Source organism: Cylas formicarius, unplaced genomic scaffold, assembly GCF_029955315.1.
Source record: "Cylas formicarius isolate icCylForm1 unplaced genomic scaffold, icCylForm1.1 PGA_scaffold_6__28_contigs__length_40554024, whole genome shotgun sequence".
In the NCBI taxonomy this organism is placed as follows: domain Eukaryota; kingdom Metazoa; phylum Arthropoda; class Insecta; order Coleoptera; family Brentidae; genus Cylas; species Cylas formicarius.
The window spans coordinates 24623419-24642960 of NW_026844347.1; the positions used below are offsets into that span (position 1 = coordinate 24623419).

The following is a 19542-nucleotide window of genomic DNA, read 5'->3' on the forward strand; positions in this document are numbered from 1 at the left end:
TCTCTACAAGGTGGCTCTAAAAGTAACCCGGTGTTACCGGGTCGAGATTTTATTTTAATCTCTGCCAGCTTCATTTGCAATGTTTTTCATGATATGATGAACATAGTAAAAAAACTCCTGCGCAATCGAAATGGGTAAACAAAAATTGCGGCTCAAAAATAGATCCAATTTTTCCGCTATTGGGTTATTGCAAATAATAATAATCGATTTTATTCATAATCATGATGATGATTCTCAAATTGGTAAATGGTGGTAACAATTTTTTTTGTATTTTACCAATATTGCTAAAGTCTATTTATTAATCTTAAAAACGAAATTCGGTCTATTTTTGATATCTTCTGATTTGAAGGCACTATTATTATTTTAAATTTGGTGTTAGTTTCTTGTTTTTAAATTTCAGTAATTTCAACAAAAATTAAGGGTCATTCGCAGTAGTTTATATTTGGATCACTTAGCAAACACTAATATTCGAATTTTTTCAAAAACGATAATTTTTGCAGTTAATGCATACCCTGTTTGCAATGAATATGTCACATTAATTAATCAGCTTTGAGTTCCAAAAGAAGTTAAAAATAAAACCCAAGTAACTTATAAATAAATATAGAAAAAATAAATTTGATCAGATTGTGACATAAATTGGAAATTATAAAATATTTATTAGAGCAACTTTTTAGTGATAACGACGTTAAATTTTAATTATTGGTTAAATCTCGGGATTGCGCACGCTGAATGGACTTTTTCAATTTTTTTTTTCGTAGTAGCTTCATAAGCCCTGTTTTATCAGCATTATATCTCTAGTAGCTATAGGTGTTCAGGGATTATCGGTAAAAGAAAATTACTTTATACTTAGTAAAAAAACCTAGAAACATCATTTTAAATTTAGAGAGGATTTAAAATTTGCCCACTACAATTGCTACTACGTACTGCATTTACTATTTTTGTGGCATGCAAGACGTTGATACTTCTTCAGTCACTTGGATATCGCGACGACGTTTATTAAGAATATTGCATAATATACTATTATTATTATCAAATTTGCGGCATTTAATCTTCAAGAAATAGATTAGGTTTTTAATGTGATATTATTCACACCTGCCTTTGTTTCGTTTCTGCAATAGACGCCCTGTGTGTCATCTCTGAAATGCAAAACGCTAAAGCAATATTATTCTCGAAATCATTTGATTTGAAAAAACTCTAACGTGAAGTTGTCAGAAGTCACAAGAAACTACAAAGTACCAACAATTTGGTAAGGTGCGACCGTCAACCAAAACAAACCAACCTGGTATGCTTAAAACTACTGAGTGAATAGTAGCAAAGAAATGGCGATTCTCAGACTCGTCCGGTCGGAAGATGTAAATAATCCTTCACACGGTCGTCGAACCAAAGATCCCCATGGCCGAGCTGCAATTCACGCTTACGAAAGATAAATAAATTTATTTAGAATGTTTTTCTTCTGTTCTTCCGATTTCTATCCGTTCCGTTGATCTTTATAGTTATTGGAAGACCTTAGAGATTTTGGACGTACCTCATTAATTTACTAATACCCTCTTCCCCAAAAATCTTGTTGACTAACCAAAACTAACCAGCAAAAATACAAACAACTAAGGTAATACGTCATAATCTTTTTTTTAATGTTTTTATTTATGTTATAGAAAGCGAGGGATAAAGGTACAGAGCAGATAACAATAAATAAAAAGCAAAAGGACAATTAAATTGTTAAATTTACAATTTGGGTAATGCATTAAATCTGGAACACATTTACAAAATAAGCGAGGATTTAAAAATATTTGTTTATAATATTGGGGTATTTTGTGTTTTTTTCTTAGTTTTTCTAATTTGTTTTTGCCATTAACATTGCCATAAAAAATGTGGAGCCGTTATCAAGAGTTTATAAGCATTCAATGTCAGTCGAGTCAAATAAGTTATTTAATATTTTTGAATAAAGTGATTACTAGGATCTATATTTTACACAATTAGTTTCAGAAGACATCACATTTAATATGTCAGTATTATAAATATTATAGATTTATTATGGGACTTTATGCTAAATAATAATGATTTTAAGATGTCTGCCAATGTCATGAATAAAAAAATTAAATAGTTACTGCAAATAAATAAATAATAAATAAGAACAATAATAATGATTACTGAGCTTACGAGAACGCCATATATTTCTTATTTATGATACATTTATGGAAGTCATAGAGACAAAATTATAAATTGAAGACAACTCCAAAATGTTTCAAACAATAATTAAACAAGAGCACTGCTGTATTTTAGAATTAATATGTTGGAAATTACAAAATTTCTAATTAGCTGACTTGACATAATTTTTATAAGAATATGCTGCAAAAAAATGTTCCTGCGACCCACATGAACCGGTCGATTATCGCCAAATACGAGCGAGTTGTAGGCGGGGCGTAGTCCTTAAACTTTTTAGCGCCGCATGACCATATTCAAATATCAGATAATATTGTCTTTTTTTTATTTCGTATTTACATTGACCTTTATGCCTTGTTTGTTACACATTATTACCCAACGTAAAACAATGTCAGAAAAATTATCCTTTTATTATCCATGGGCGAAAGCTTTGTGTAGTATCCACTCTAAAAAATGCAGATTACGCTTGCAAATGAACCAAGGTATTTAAAACAAAATTGAAAATATAGAAAATTTTCTATTAACCACAAATAAAAGGCCCGAATTTATCAAAAAACTAGAAATGAAACTCTTCATTATGTGAAATTTTGTCCATACTAAAAAAACTATGAAAATTAGACAAAAAAATTGAAAAAAAAAGCCAATAAATGTCGAATACTCTTCAAAAATTATTTACATAGCTGTGATGACTCCGCCACTGTCATCGGATCAGGGCAAAACGATTTATTCCCGGGTTCGTCGCTTGACCTCCCAGGCAGACTCCCACGCGCTGATTCGCCGGCCGGTGTTCAGACTGGACCGTGGAGACCATCTTTTTCTTCTTTTTCGGGTTATTAATATACAGTTTGTCTGCCCCGTCTCCTTATACGCTGTATCTACTTGCGTTGTCTTCGTAAAACGAATATGTGGAGAGAACTCCGAATACCTCGGCGCATTCGCCAATGTCAAGAAATGTCCAATAATAAAGTAATATTATGTACCGTCCTTTAACGTTCGTAGTCGCAACATTACCCCTTTCTACATGCCCTGTATCAACATTAAACTTCAAGGGTGAAAGTAAAGAAATATAAATTGCGCCAATAAATTTCGCATAAAAAAACTAGACCTAATGGCAAAATGTTAAGATGAGATCATAAGAGTAACTTTCTGACTCACTAAATAGTTTATCAACTTAGTCGGTACATTATCTAATTTTGATGACTATAGTAAACTTATGTCAAGCAGTATAAGGCAATATAGAAAAAATGAAAGTGAAATATGCAAGTAACTTAGGGCTTCTCATATATCCGTTTCGTGGATTGGTTTGCAGGAAATAAAATATAAATATATAATAAAGTCTTTAAAACAATTGCCCAGTTGTTTTAATGATACATAATTTATTCCTTATTTCCTTTAAAAATGATTGCCAGCTTTAACTTGACTGTTTGAATTTTTCATGATTTTCAAATGTTTGTCTGTATTTTCTTTTTCAAAATCTACGTAAGAACGGTTTACTCTTTTAAATCCTTTAATTTCTTTTTTTTTCTCCTCTTCTTCGCTCCCTTTTTGGAAGTGTCTAATTGATGCCAGAAAAATAAAAAAAAATTCTCTAAAAGTATAATTCAAAAAATACTCTTTAGCATTTATTTAATAGAATCGCGCACCTTAAAAAGGGTTCAAAAAATAGCCTTGCTTGTCAGAATCCAATTAACCGTTTCCATTTAAAAACAAACAAATGCCGGACATCAAATAACGGGGAGACGATCCAATAAAAACTTATTGTTTCCGTTCTCATGGTGCGGCGTTTTTAGGGAAATAAAATTTCCGCGCTCGGATTCTTTCGTTTCTGTTTTTTCTTTCCTTTCGACGATCGCGCTTAATGATCGGGTAGAATATAGGAAACGTTTACTGCCTATGTTTTAAAGTTCGCAATTACGGTTCGAAAATTATGGAACGGGGCGTTTAAGCGAGTTGAAATTTCGCTTCGTTACGCATGAAAACTGGCTTCGACCATCAACGTTGATTGTTCCGATTCGAATCACCGTATATACGTATCATTCGAGGACTCTTAACTGCATATGGTTGCGGTTCAGCAGTCGAAAACTAGACAATCGTTCGATTATTTCTCAGTATATTTTTCGTCAGTCGCGTGCAATAACACCCTGTAGGGTCAACTATTTGCCGTAAAATTACTTACCTTATTTTTTGTCCTAGATTTGATGTCTGAATAAAAATATAGTGTGTTACATTTGAAAATCTTGATATTTTGTTAATTTGGGACACTCTGTATAAGCTGAGGTGCATCTGTCAAACTGATTTAGTAGTGTCTGTGGTTAAATTTTCGTTGCAATACATGTATCAGTAGCGTCACAACATAATTTTATATAGGGTAATCAAAATATGAAAAAAAAAACACATAACCTCAATTTCGACCTAAACTATACAAAATTCAAATATAAATTTCTTAAGTGACCTTTATTTTAACCAAGGATTCTAAAAATGTCGAAAAATGCAGGGTGTTCCATTTAAAATAACAAAGTTGATGGCGGGGGGACACTTTTCAGACACCCTGTATCAACAAAATTATAATCTTTCACAAGAGTCCAAGAAACTTTTGTAGGAAACTTGTTTTCGGATCTCCCACGGGTTTTCAGATCGTATAGTGTATCGTTTTATTTGGCACACGGTGTACATTATGTTACACAGTGATTTTATTATTTTTCCTATTTAATTTCTTTTTGTCTCTCACTCAGTTCCCCATTCCCTCTAAATCTTTCTCTTTGATTGGTGTGTTACATTTTCAATGTAAATAATAATACTAATAATTAATTTGAAATGCAGAGGCAGAGGTATTCTTAAGTTTGGTTTAAACTATAAAGTCCAATAGTGTTTAATTTAAATAGACACATGGTTCAATATTGAACGCAACTTTTGTCTGAAAACTTTTGCTTGAAACTCATTGGTACGCTGGGAAGGCAAGGAGAAACTTTATTTTAATTGTGTTATATGGTGGTTGTAGAAATGTGTGATCAAAATGAAGGCGGTGCAAAATGGATATTAATTTTTTTTCGAATAATTAAATGAAACTAGGCCGTGCAGTAAATAGAAAAGAATCGTTCCTAAGTTTACGTAAGCGTACAACTAACCAAAACTATTAGTTTATCACTACTATCTCTTACTAAGTTATGCTGTTACTCGTAATCGCAATTTTAGGATCAGTAAAATTTATCCGTAATTGTAATATTCTAAATTTTCTTTGGTTACTGATAATTATTTTTTCAACCATTTGCGAATCTAAGGCACTACTGAATATAACTTCAAATTAACTCATCAACTTCAAAAACTAATGAAATTTAAAATGCCGACAAAGGTCTAGTGGCAGATTTTCTTCAAATCGTTACCACGATCGATGACGGCCAACTTTTAGTTCTAAGCGATAATGGTCGCGTGATAGATATAAATAACGCTACCGACATGCTGTTGGGCAGGAAACGCATCGCTATTCATCATAACCGCATGGGGTAACCGTTAAGTACCTTATCTAACAGAACAAATTTGCTTTTAATACGCGATACAGCTTGACACCTATTAGCTATGTCTTGCCATTGATAGATAAATAGAATAAATCTATGTATCGGGAAGTCACGAACGCCGACTACCATTTTGCACTGAACATGGCAACCGTTTGTTTTACTATCGCGTTGGTGCTTAGTTGCGATTTATATAAACATATATATAAGTTTTTAGATGATCCTTGAGATTTGATCTCTTTTCGCTGACACTCTCGCTGGCTTAGTTGCAGATAATACATTTCTCTCTTCGCATTGTATGTCTATATTTTTCTGATGTCCTGGGTTGTTCTATAAAACACCCCCAGCTTTATATTTATTTTTATTCTTCGGCCAGTTGCCCTTTTGCCGCACACTCCCAATTTTTATCCCTATTCCATCGAATTTGACCCTCGTATGAAGTGTGCTACTTTGTGAAGAATACGTCCTCTAGGTCCTCAGGCTCTTGGATGTCCGCTTCTAGATTTGAGTTTCTTTCGAACGCCAGACATCGGCATAATATTAAAATTTAAAAAATGTTCCAAAAAGAACACAAGCTTAATAGCGTCTTGTCAAAGGTTTTAAACTAGGCAATTAAAACGTGCACACCTAAAATGTGGATTCTTATGTAGAATAAAATAAATCAATGCAATGCAATATTTCACATTTATAATAACCAGGTAAATCAGTTAGGACATGTTTATTTAATAGATATTTCATTTAAGCAAGACATGAAATTTTTTGTTGCTATATGTAATTTTATGTGTCCTAATTATCTTCGTTTTCGGAATATAGAGTGTCAGATACGGTAGAAATAAATGCTTTTTTTATTAACTACTCTTGAGCATTTTGTCCGATTTTCATCAAATTTGGCCATGGTCTTTTGGTGTAATCATAGTTAAACTATTGGTTCCAGTGACCAAAACTTGATAACATTTATTTCAATTCTCTAACACGCCATTGAGTTTTAAGAATAAGACTACTATAAGGCCAAACCACTGCCACAAGACGGATAACAGTAAAACAGTGTTAAGTTGTGTCGAGATCTACCCCAATAAGTCAGCGGTAACGCGATGGTTCCGGTTGCCATAAATTCCTAAAAACAATCGAAATACGTTAGACTGCGTATCTCGCTTTCCGCGTTCACATGTCATTTTCGAAAGAACAGCGCGTCTTCTCGTACAAAGAGATGAAACACGATGTGTACGCTGGAATCGTGATTATGTAACCAAGTTTACAGTTATCTGTTTTACCTGCCGATAAATTGTTATGCATTTCACGATTCGTCCTTTTAGACTGCCACACGCCTCCTCTAATCTTGTTTCGGTTGTTGATCAAGATCTTTCATTTTTGGTCATCAGAGTGGGAGTGTTAATTGGGTTTTTATTTTTTGCATCTGTTGGAAGTTACGTCCTAGTACTTCGATGTACTAGGAAATATCTTAAAACACTGTGTGCAAAAAGAAAAGTATAGACCACGCGGTGTAAGAAATAAAACTTGAGCTCTGTCAAATTACTGTTATTATAAAAAAAATATTTTTTATTTCATCTTTCGAACCGAATTTTGAGGACTTTCTCTCAATAGTAGTTGTCGTTCCTGTGATAGTAAGTCTCAAAACTTCAAGTAATTTTGCCTGATTCTGTCTAAATTTAGCGCTTACTTTTAAGTTGAAGAATTGTTCAGTTTCGGTTAGTCTTAGTTAACAACAAGTGATGAAAGATGACGTGCATACTCATGGTGACTGGAAATGGACTTAAAATTTCTTCCCTTATTACTCGACTGAAACCAATAAACTGGTGGAAATGGGAATTTTAATGTAGGTGATGAAACAGGTGCCCTGTGGACACTTGGACTACTAGCAAACCCAGAAAAGAAATAAGTCTTGTCTAAGATAATTTATCCTTAATTTTATATCTTTGTTTTGCTGTTGATTGCTGGTTCCTGCAGTTCCTCGATGCCTTGATGATTCAACATCCTAGAGTTCTTCCAACATACTTTAAAAGTGTATTTCAGATATGTCGCCATTGAAAGATATTTGCTAAGTTTCTGCAATCGATCTATCTAAAATTTCATCACTTTTTATCATACTTGTGGCAGTTAATAAAATGTTTTAGTCCAATGTATACGTAGTTCCAGCTGTATTATTAATCAATAAATATTATGGAAATAGAGTTGGGAAACTGGATTATTGTCCATCCACCTGCTACAATAATTGAGTTTACAAGAAAGCCTGTCGCATCAGCAGACTGTAGATTCATTTCGAGAGCGTAAGAAAAGATATTTCCATTCTTTTTTTTTTTTTGGAAGAACAAATAGTTGCACTAAATGAAGAATGAAATTTTGTAACTAGTTGTTGATAGAGACGAATGGATTAAATAATAAATAGTTTTGCGTAGGTCTTGGGGCTTAATATTACTTAATTGATTAATTAATTAACTTAATTAATTAAATTATTTTTTATAGAGCCGCCGGAAAGTTGGCTTTGGTTTGTCTTCACGTTGCAAATTGCAACGGCTACATTATTCGATGTTGGACACTACCAGAACCTCTATCAACGAACTACAAAGCTGGGGTGTAATTATCCATAGCGATAAAGACATCATTTTTCCCCTTATTAAACTCGATCGTTATTAATTGACGATGAAAATTACAACCGCAATTAGTGCAAGTGTGCAGCAATTAATCCAATAACGAATCGTATCCGTAAAACAACTCTCTAATGAAAACGATTTAAGTATCAGCCCGATTTGCTTTCGACGACAGAATTTTAATTGACGAATAAAATTTGCGAAATTGTATCGTGGAATTTGTCGATTGCAAACGCGCGCGCCTTTGAGCGCAAAAAAATGCTTACAGTTAATGTGCATACTAACCGATTTTTGATTAACGAGTTGAAGATTCGAAATTGACGACTGCGATAAGATCCCGCGAGTGCGCAACTCAAACCGGTTAATTAATCTTCAGATTGATGTGTTATTTTGCGCGTCGCTCTAGAAAATGTGACGTTTCAGTTCGCTGTACGTGCCTTGCAGAGTTTTTCTTAATATGTCTTGTAATATTAGGAATGTCTCTCAAGTATAGAGAATGCAGTGAAGTGAAAAGTAATCACGCCAGATTTTTACCTTGTAACCTCAAAGAAATACATGCATTTTTACAGGGTGTTCAAACAAATCAAATCAGAAAAATTTAAGGGAGTCATTCCTCATCCAAAAAAATGGTATTAATTAAATTTAAAAATAGAGGTAGATTCTTAGATAAAAAATGAAAACCTTATCTTTTCGCCATATTTGTTGCGCGGTATCTCCCCGGTTCGATACGCGAAACGGATAAAAAAAGTCCATATCTGCGAATGTAAAAAACATGTTTGGATAAGGATTTCGGTGGTATGGCCCATTCAATCTTTTGTTTCTATTATGTCGGATTGGTGTGACATAGGTACATGACCAACTGCGTCCATAATACTGATTTCAATCTAATTTTTCCAATTTTCGTACCACTATTGAAATCTGTTTTCACAACACACAATAACGCGTTTTACCACAAACCGAACCTCAATTTTACGTACTCGACGCGCGTTTCGCCAACCAAGTTGGCATCTTCAGGAGAAGATTAAAACTCCTGAAGATGCCAAGTCGAGTACGTAAAATTGAGTTTCGGTTTGTGGTAAAACGCGTTATTGTGTGTTAGTGCAGTGCCGAAGGTTCCAGTCAAGAGTTTGACTGTTTTCACAAACCACCGATTATTTTGACTTACGCTGTATCATTTCCACAATGATTATCTACAATTTTTAAGGTGATTTATTGGTAATTTTAATTATTAAAAAACTGGTGAAGATATTAAAAATCAATGGAACTTAATTTATAGTTCTAATAGACAAAAGTGTCACCTGATTCCAAATTTTCAAAAAGATGCGGTGTAAGTTTTTCACTCTGTGTAATAAAAACTTCCTTTTTTAGTATTGTATATTCTGACTTCTGGAATCTTCAATTTTTTTTATCATAAAGGATAATCAACGTCGGCTCAAATGCAGATTTTAAAAGTTAAAATAAAAACAAATGGAAAGAGTGAAAACTGTTTTTTCCTAAGTATCTTTCGTTAATTTCCTTTCAATATAGCAATGCTAAGTAAAATAGTGGACTCTTATTAACTTTACTAACTGGCATGACTAGCACATGGAGGACAGAAGAACAAGTCAGGGAGCAAAATGATGTAAGTCGAACTAGAAGTATAATCACGAGACGTGATCAAGGGGCACTGATAAGGAACGGAGGACTCCTAAAATCTTGACACCAAATGTCGTACACCGATTGTGCATGTACACGAAAGGAAAATCTAGAGCTGCTGACATTTTGCAGGCCGTATTCCCAGATAACCGACTTGGTATCATATCAATGTTATAATATTCTTCACCTTATACCCATACAAATGTAAGTATCCATCCATCCATTGTGTCCAAATTCCATTTCAATTTGCACAAAATTCAGATTTTGTAGAAAATTATTAAAAAATTCTCTCCTTTTCAATCTCGAACTCGATAGGCTGAATCGCTTTGATCGTAGTCGATTAAGGACGATAATCTGGCGTAGATGGGAGTTAACCGTCATGAACGCCTCAACTCAAACACAGATTAACCGATAATTAGCTCATCCGAGATTCGTTTTAGTACAAACATAAACCGACAAGAATCAAATCTAATAAATGCTATTAAGAGGCACGTACAGTTAATATTAATGAACTAACGCATACCTTTAGGTTTTATGTACTGTAATGTATGTTATTATATTGCCGTTCGTATTACGTACGGACATATTGCTTACCTATGCTAAACTTAACAGTTCGCGGGGCTTTTTCTTGCGGCATGAACTAAGCGTGTCAGAAGTCAAGGGTGAAATCAGGAAGCAGTAAAACCGGTACGCATGCAAGTAATAAGTTTTGTTTTATGAGCAAGGTGCGTTTTGGCTCTGTACGCTTGATGTCAAAATGCATTATTTGAAAGCGATATTTTACGACATTTAACCCGGATTTCAAACAACTGAACCCTCACCATGTATCTTTTTGTTTCAGCGCCCACCCTAAACGACGAACAGAGCACTGAAATTGAATACTATCCGGGTAAGTATTAACTTTTTTTTGTATTTGTTTAAGACTCTTATTACTTGTTATTTCAAACTAGATGTAAAAGTTATGAGGGGCTTTTTGCACCTCTTTTGAAATTTCCCCTTATATCAATTTATTTTTTATTAACGTCTTTTGACGTAATTTTCGGGATGTTATTTTAAAACCAAACTTTTTAAGTTTTTGTTAAGTTTTGTTTTGTTGACATTATGTCAAAGGGTGTTTTCATTACGCTTTATTTGGCCACTGGTACGTAAGGCAATTGATACAAATAAAATTGTAACAAAATGGCTTCTTGATGGGAAGGTTCTGCAACATTCTATCTTCCTCCAGAGGCGACATTCTTGATATAACTTGAAGTAATAACAGTAAACGGTCACCCCTCATCCTCATCATCATCGGATGCATCCGGCCTAGGTACCTGCCTAAATTGCCGTGTCCTTTTCTTAATTTCACTTAATATAAATCCGTATTTATCCACAAAACCCTTCAAGGGATCGCAACAATTTGCAAAGACTTCCTCACAGTGCAAACTATTAACTTCACAACATGTTCACGTTAAAAGGTTAAGTTAGCTTTATTGAAATTGAAAATGTAATGTTAAATGTTTTAAGATGCAGGAGAATACTGAATCATGAACTTCTAAGCAGACTTCCTTTAAATTTTGAAACCACGGCCCAGTTAAATCGTAATTTTCTTCAAGCCATAACTTACTTATCAGTTCTGAATAGCCTTTCAGGGATATATTATTTTAAAAGTTCTCTAATATCATATCCGATATCAGCCATCATCCGATATCATATCACATACAGTTTTACCTTCAAAACCCAAAATATTTATTATTGGGTACCATAAACGGGAGGAATTCTAAACAGTTCTAGAAGGAAGCGCTCTTCTGACTTCAGACATTAAGCTACATTTAAACTGCGATCTCAACTCATTTTTTTCCCGTAAAAGGAATGGGATATGGGCATATTTTGAGTGCCGAAATCATCGAGTTTGTTTTAAAACAGCTTATTTCTGGTGGGTTGCGGTTCTTCTGGTATTAACTAAATTAACCTTGACTGTAGGTTTTGCATCTATTTTACAGTTGCTGACGCAACGGGTTGCTACTACAATTTTCAACACTATGACGAGGGTGATAGAATAATCACAAACGAGCCATGTCTCAACTGCACGTGTCACAACCGCATGCTTATGTGCTACCTCAGGGTATGTCCTTTTACCAAAGCTATAGGCGCAGATTGCAAGGTGGAGAAACGGCCTGACCAATGCTGTCCCGTTATAACATGCCCGGAAGGTATGTCGGTTTGTAAAAATTTTCTGAAAGTGGAACTAATTGAGCACTTTAAACCAGTACCGGTTCAATTGGTGACTTCAACAGTACCGTCAACTGCCTTGGGACACTTGAACGAATACGGATGCTCTATCAACAATCTTTTCTACTCGGATGGTGCGAGGGTCCCCTCCAACCCCAACAACCCTTGCGAACTCTGCTACTGCATACGAAACAAAACCGCCTGCGTGATCCAACAATGTACATTGGAAGTTGAAGGTTGTCGTCCTGTTTTCCAAGAAGGTGTTTGTTGTCCAGTTCGATACAATTGCGGTAAGTTACTTTTCCCATGTGTTTTGCTGGTCACTAAGTTTTACCTTTTCAGAACATCCGGACTATCTGGAAGGACCCACAACTCCCCTTATAACATCAACCACTACAACGACGACAACACTGGCACCTACGACCACTTTGGCACCTAGCGATTGTATATACCATGATCAAATATACGCAGATGGCTCGCTAGTTAAAAAAGATGTCCCGTGCGAAAAATGTTACTGCATGAGAGGCGACATAGTCTGTGCCGTGCAAGAATGTGGTCCAACGCCATTAGACAAAGTCAACTGCACAGCTCTACCAGTCCGTGAAGGTCAATGTTGTCCAGATACTTATGACTGCGAGAACGTAATCGAAGAAGAACTGACTACCCTTTCTTCGTACGAGCCTCCGACCACCCAGCCGACTTTACCTAATGTTTTAGAACAAGAGACTGAAATTCCTCCAAAACCACAAGTGGAAATTCAAGATAGGCACAAACCTGACGGACCTACTGCTGAACCTGTCACCGAAGAGGCCACTAAAGCTACAGAATTCACTTCGTCTTCACCTGAACAAGCAATAACTAAGATATCGCCGGATACGGAACCTAGTAAGGTGGCAGACACTACTGAAATTCCCAGCGACTCACAGCAAGGTGTTACCAAACCCGAAGCACAAATAACTGAAAAATCTCCCGCTGAAACCGAATTGCCGCAAGTGACAGAAGAAATTCCGTCTGAAGTTACCAAACCGCCTAAAGAGTCTACTGATGTTTCGGAAACGGAAAAATCGGAAGTGACACCTGCGGAAGAAATCACTAAAAAAGCAGAAAGTCCGGAGGCATCAACGGCGGTCGCAGAAGAAGATTCTTCCAAACCAGCGGTTACTGAGGTTCCGAAAGAGGATACTGAAGCTCCAATTGAATCAATCACCGCCAGAATTACAGAAGCTATTGATTCAGTTACCGCCAGGGTTACAGAAGCCATTGAGTCTATAACGTCGTCCATAAGTGGAAGCAGCACTGAACCAGAAGTTCAAGAGGAGCTAACGAAGAAACCCGAAGAGGAAGGTAAAGGTACCGAAGAAATTCCAGCCGAAGAAAGTAGCACTAAACTACCTGAAGAAGAACTTCAGTTCCCTACACACCCGTCAGCAATAGAAAAAGAAACGGATAAGGTACAGGAGGAAGCAGTGCCTACCGAATCTGAAAAAGAAAAGCCAGAGAAGGAGACAACAGAAAAAATATCAGAAGACGAATCCGTCACGGAGCCCTCGAAGGAATACGAAGAAACAGAGAAGGCAACTGAAGCTCCTGAAACTTCCGAGGATTCGACCGAAGCTAAATCTTCTGAGGCTACCGTATCCGAAGGAAAAGAAGTAGAAATCGTATCTGCCATAACTACTGAGACTCCAGATGAGGAACAGACTAAACAAACCGCTAAAGCAGAGGAAACCGAAGGAGGAGAAGAACAACCGGAAACTACCAAACTACCGGAGACATCTTCTCCATCAAGCGAAGAAAAATCACCGGCTACAGAGACCGAGCAAGAAGCTATCACAGAAGAACCCATTATTTCCAAGGAATGTGGAGAACAAGAATGCGCAAGGCCAACTTCTGGGAAGAAGACAGAAAAAGAACCGACTATTCCAAAAGAGAGTACAGATTTGCCACCGAAAGCAGATACAACGTCGATACCGGAAGTAGAAATTAGAATTAAAGATAAAGAAGAGCCCGAAGAGACATCTGAACACCTCCCTGAAGTGACTCAACGAACTTTGGAAACGGAGACAGAAGAAGAAATGGTCGTAATTACAGAATTGCCCAAGAAGACTGAAATGCCTGTAGCCATGGATCATATTTCTGAAAGTCTAAAACCTCAAGAAAAACCAAAGGAATCAACTGAACTTCTAGAGGTAACGGAAACACCTGAAACAGCTGTTACACTTGGAGAAAAACAAACACCTGAAGCAGAATTAGCTCAAGTTACCGAAGCGGAAATATTTAAATCTACCGAGAAGCCTAGTGAGGTCGAAATAGAACCAACCGCCACACAAGGTGTAATGGTAGAAGAACATACTGAGCCTCCAAAAGGGACGGAACCTTTAGCAACGGAAGTTGCTAAATCCGATATTACAGAAAAGCCAATAGAAGTACAGACGCCATCATCGGAATTGCCGTCGGAAGCTGAAGAACAAACCGAAGCTACCATCTCACAAAAACCAACTGAAATCGGTCAGGTTGATTCTACGACACAGTTACCCGAATTGGAAAGTTCTACAGAAACTGGAAAACCCGAAGAGGAACCATCATCGCCTGGAGTAACGGAAACTTTACCCAAAGAACCCTCAGAGTTACCTACTAAGGTTCCTGAAATCCTTGAAACAACACAAGTACCTCTTAAAAATGTAGAAGCTACAAAGAGCCCTTCGGATGAAGTTTCGGAAGCCGCAACGAAACAGTCACTTGCAGAAACGACAACTGTTGTTGTTGAAGAGGCGACTGAAGAACCGAAATCTGAAGAGAATGAAATAGCTCCACATGAAAGTAAAGAAACGTCTACAAAGAAACATGATGACGAAACTGTCGCCCCTGAGCTTATAACTAGAGTAACTCCTGAAGAACCTCAAATTGTTACCGAAAGCGAATTAAGTACGGCAGTTAAAGATGTGACCCAAAAAACAATCGTTCCTGAAGGGTGCGCATCGGCTACTGATTGTGCCTCACAGACAGAAGCCCCACAAGATATTGAAATGTCAACTAAACCTATCTCAAAAGAAACACTTAGTCCTGAAAATGAGACTGAAAGCAACAAAATCCCGGAGACTGAAGAAACGAACGCCATACCCGAAGGTCCAGAACAAACTGTTACCTCTACTGCTACTGAGTCGCCGGTGACCCAACTAATTGAACTTGAACCTTTAACAAGAGTTACTCAACAACCGGAAGAAGAAAGCTCCGGTGAAAAATCGAGTGAAGAGTCGTCAAGTTCTGAAGAAGAACTGGAGGAAGGTAGCGGAGCGAGTGAAGAACCTCCATCTGAAGTCTCTAAAGCAACCAGCCCCACTCAACAGTCTATCACACAAAAAGCTGAAGTCGAAACCGAGGCCCAAGAAGAATTTTCCAGTGCAAGTCCACAGAAACCTACAACAGACATTAGCGACTTGTCAAAATCTACTGAATCTGCTTTGCCAGCATTCACCGCAGATAATGGAACAGAAATTTCTTCAGTTAGTAGCGTAGAAATCACCACAGTTAGTAGTTCTGAGCTCATCACAATTAGTAGTGATCAAGTTATCGGTGAATCTGAAACTGTACCCTTCGAGAAACAGCAAACGGAACAACCCGAACGGGAAATTCCAGGTGAAGGAAGTTGTTTGGTTGACGGACAAACATATAGAAACAACAGTAGCGTACCTCCTATCAATCACTGTCAAGTGTCGTGCTTATGTTTAAGTTCAATTTTGAAGTGTGAGTCTATAGATTGCCCACCGCCACCATCACTTGTTCAAAATTGCATGCCAATTTTCTCTACGCCCGAGAGTTGTTGTCCAACGTACAGTTGCAGTAAGTTCATGTGATTACATTACTTTATGAATTTATTTAATTGGTCTTTTCTTTTAGCTGGACCTGAGGCTACGAGTATGGAATCTGACAGTCACATTATAGAAACCACAAGTAGTCTGACTGAAAAAGCAGCAACTATAAGAACATCAATATCGGAAACTGACACTACAAGTGCTGAAATACAAGTTACACAACAACCAGAAGCACTAACAGAAGCTCCAACAGAATCCAGTTCGCATATACCCAAAAAATCAGCTGACGAAAACGAAATTGAACGAGAGATAACCGAGGCACCGATAGTAATTGAGAGGTGTGATGGAGCAGGTTGCAAACCTACACCAAGCCGACCGGAGATTACCACAGAACATGAAGATAGCAAGAAACAGGAAACCGAATCTGTCCCAACGGAAGAATCAATACCATCTGATTTGCCAGAAACACAAACCGACAAAACTACAGGGCTTCCTGAGAGTATAACAAAAGAGCAACTTCCATCAGAACAGCCTCAAACTGAAAGTTCAGTTCCCTTCAGAGAGACAGAATCCTTTACTAATGATACACAAATCCAAATAACAACACAGCGCTCAGCAGAGGAGGGTACGGAGCCGGAAGAAACTACAAAGGTTGGTGTAGCTATATTGCCAACTAAACTTTTGCCAACAGAGGTTACCACTGAAGCACAATCTGAAGAGGATACAAAAGAAACAGAAAACTTACCAGAAATCGAACCAACAACTCAAGTTCCTTCCCACTATACTGAGAAAACTGCAATATCTGATAAAGAAGTGGCGACAGTACCTAGTGAACAGGAGTCAACATTAGCAGGTACTGAAGAACCTGAGCAAGTTAGTGATGCTGAGGTTACTACGCAGGCGTCTCTGCCAGAAGTACCTTCCATTACATCTGAAGAAGAGCCTGTGGATAAAATTCAGGTCACTGATGTCAGCATACCTGGCGAAGAGGTGGAGTCGGTAACCCAAACCTTACCGATTACTAAAGAACCAGAGGAGGAAGAAGGTCCAAAATTAACAACTAAATTACCTGAAGAAACCGTACCAGAACAAAGGCAAACTACCATGCAGCCGGAACTTGAAGAAGTGCCTATTACAACACCAAAAGAGGTTACTGATCAACCTTCTGCCACAAGTCTCCCAGGCAAGGAACAATCGGAAGCTTTACCTATCAGGCCTTCAACAGAAAAGACAGAATTGCCTCAAATTTCGGACAAAGAAACTACGACAATACATGAAATAGGCACAGAAACTGATGTTCTTGAATTAACTACCCCACTTCCGGAATCAGTTACAAAGAAACATATCGAATCGGAATCTCATGTCACCGAATCAACACCAGAACAACCTGAAGTAACTTCCCAATCGGAAATTGAGAGAGCTTCAACGGAATCGAGGAAACCAGATGTTGAGATCGCCACTGAAACAGTACAACCCGAAAGTTCTTCAGCTGGAGCTGATGTAGGTAATGAAATTGAAGCAACAGCAACAACCGAAGAAAAACTTCCACCGGAGGTTGTCGAGAGTGAAAGTGGAGGAACCGAAAAACCGACAAGAACCTCGCAATTACCCGAAGTAACATCACCCAAGGAACAAGTGTCAACTGAGTCAGAAGCGATATTACCTTTCGGAGAGGAACAGCAACCAGTAGTCACTACACAGCCATCGGAAGAACAACCGGAAACAGAACTTGCTGGTGAAATTGTAACTGTAAAGCCATACACCGCCGAGGTCATTACAGAACCTGAACAATTGTCTACCGAACCAGTAGTAGGAGAAGTAACCGCTGTAACGGAGGCTGAAATCGAGCAAGACGAGACTGCAAAGCCAGTGAAGGAAGAGGAAGCTCATGAAAGTACTACGACACCTCTATTGCCGAAAGAACCAGTGTCGATACCAGCACAAGTTACAAGTCAACCTGAAGAAACCAGTGGGGCTACAGAGGAACCAACAATCTTGTCAAACTTTACACCCGAAGTTTCGTTTGGAGAACCTTCAGAAACTGAGCAACCTACCCAAACTAATGAACCATCTGAAGAACCGCAGGTAACAGAACAAATTACCCAAGATACTGAGAAACCAAAAACAGGAACCGAGAAGCCAACGGAAATAACTGGAGCAACAGAAACCGAATTACCGTCATTGTCAGAGGATGTATCTACCGGACCGGAAGAAGTAAATAAAACAGAACTGTCGGTTACTGAACAAGGAATTGAAGCCCAAACTGTAGAACCCGGAACTGAGTATTCTCCAGTAACTGCGGCAGAACCGGTTGCAACGGAACGAGTTCAAGAGGTAACAACAGTGGAGAGTGAGGAGGCTGGAGTAGAGACGGAAAAACCAAGTGATAAGGAATACGTTACTCCGTCACAAGTTCAGCCGGCTACAGAAATTCCAACAAAAGAAATTCAATTGCCATCTTTAGCAGAGTCTGATAAGGACGGTGTTACTAGTGCACCGGTAGATATTGAAAAAGAAGGAACGACTTTGGTTGCGATCCCGGATATACCGGGAACTGTAACGCCACAAAGCGAAAGTGGACTCGAAACGCAGACGACCGGAATTCCTGAGGTGCCTGCTGAAAAAATAACTAGTAAACCAATAGAGGCATCAAATAAATCTGAAGAATTTTCTAAACCAGCGGAAACTATTACCACACTTTCTCCTGATTTTGAAAGTTCAGTCTCGACGGAAGTTTCCAATGCGTCACAGCCTGAGTTATACACTTCTGGACCAAGTATCGAAATATCAACTCAACCTGCAGTAGAGGGTGAACTATCCACTTCAGTACCTCTATCTACAGAACCATCCTCTACGGCAGTACCAGTAACGACTACTAAATATCCACCTGCACAAATACCTGGCGAACAAGTACCAACGGCACCCGATTACCAAGAACCCGAAGCTGAATACGAGGATGAAGATCAGAATACGTTCGGTCCCGGCACGTGCAGATATGGCGGCAAAGTCTACGTGTCGGCGCAACAAATACCACGAGACGATCCATGTGATTTTTGCTTCTGCTTCAGGAGCGACATCATTTGCCTACAACAGAGCTGTCCGCCGCCTATACCCAGATGCCATGAGGAACCGATCAGAGGTTTTTGCTGTCCAAGATATGAGTGTCCAGTTTCGATGGCAGTTTCTGTCAATTTGACAACGTCAACGACCACCACTACCACCACGCTTCCTCCACACTTTTTACATCACGCATATAAAGGTAGGGCGACCAAGACAGGTTGCCAAATACAGAAGAGAGCGTATAAAGTTGGAGAAGTGATCGAATCGACGTCTGGGCCTTGCCTGCACTGCACGTAAGTACAATTTTGGTTTCTTTGGTATTATGACAAGACCATTTGAGACACGTTTAGCTCGGTGTTACTATTAGTGTTCGCAGAAGGTATACGCGAATTTCTTCGGTCGATTACTATTTTGCTCCCGTGCAAATCATCCTGCACACAATGTTCCGAATAGAATACATGATAAGATATAATTCAATGGCAAAAGGGCGAAAACTTTTTAAAGCTTTGTGGAAATAACCAATGACCCGCTTGGATTTTTAACAAAAAA

General features: G+C 37.8%; 1 protein-coding gene across 1 annotated transcript in view; it reads left to right on the plus strand.

The window, feature by feature from the left end:
• Window positions 1–19542, plus strand: part of LOC132703172 (titin homolog) — a 59932-nt gene that overhangs the window by 38859 nt on the left and 1531 nt on the right. The window contains exons 4-8 of the mRNA XM_060672302.1: window positions 10752–10799; window positions 11893–12102; window positions 12160–12411; window positions 12464–15865; window positions 16019–19286. Of these exons, the coding sequence (XP_060528285.1) occupies window positions 10752–10799; window positions 11893–12102; window positions 12160–12411; window positions 12464–15865; window positions 16019–19286 (7180 nt within the window). The remainder of the gene's footprint in view (window positions 1–10751; window positions 10800–11892; window positions 12103–12159; window positions 12412–12463; window positions 15866–16018; window positions 19287–19542) is intronic.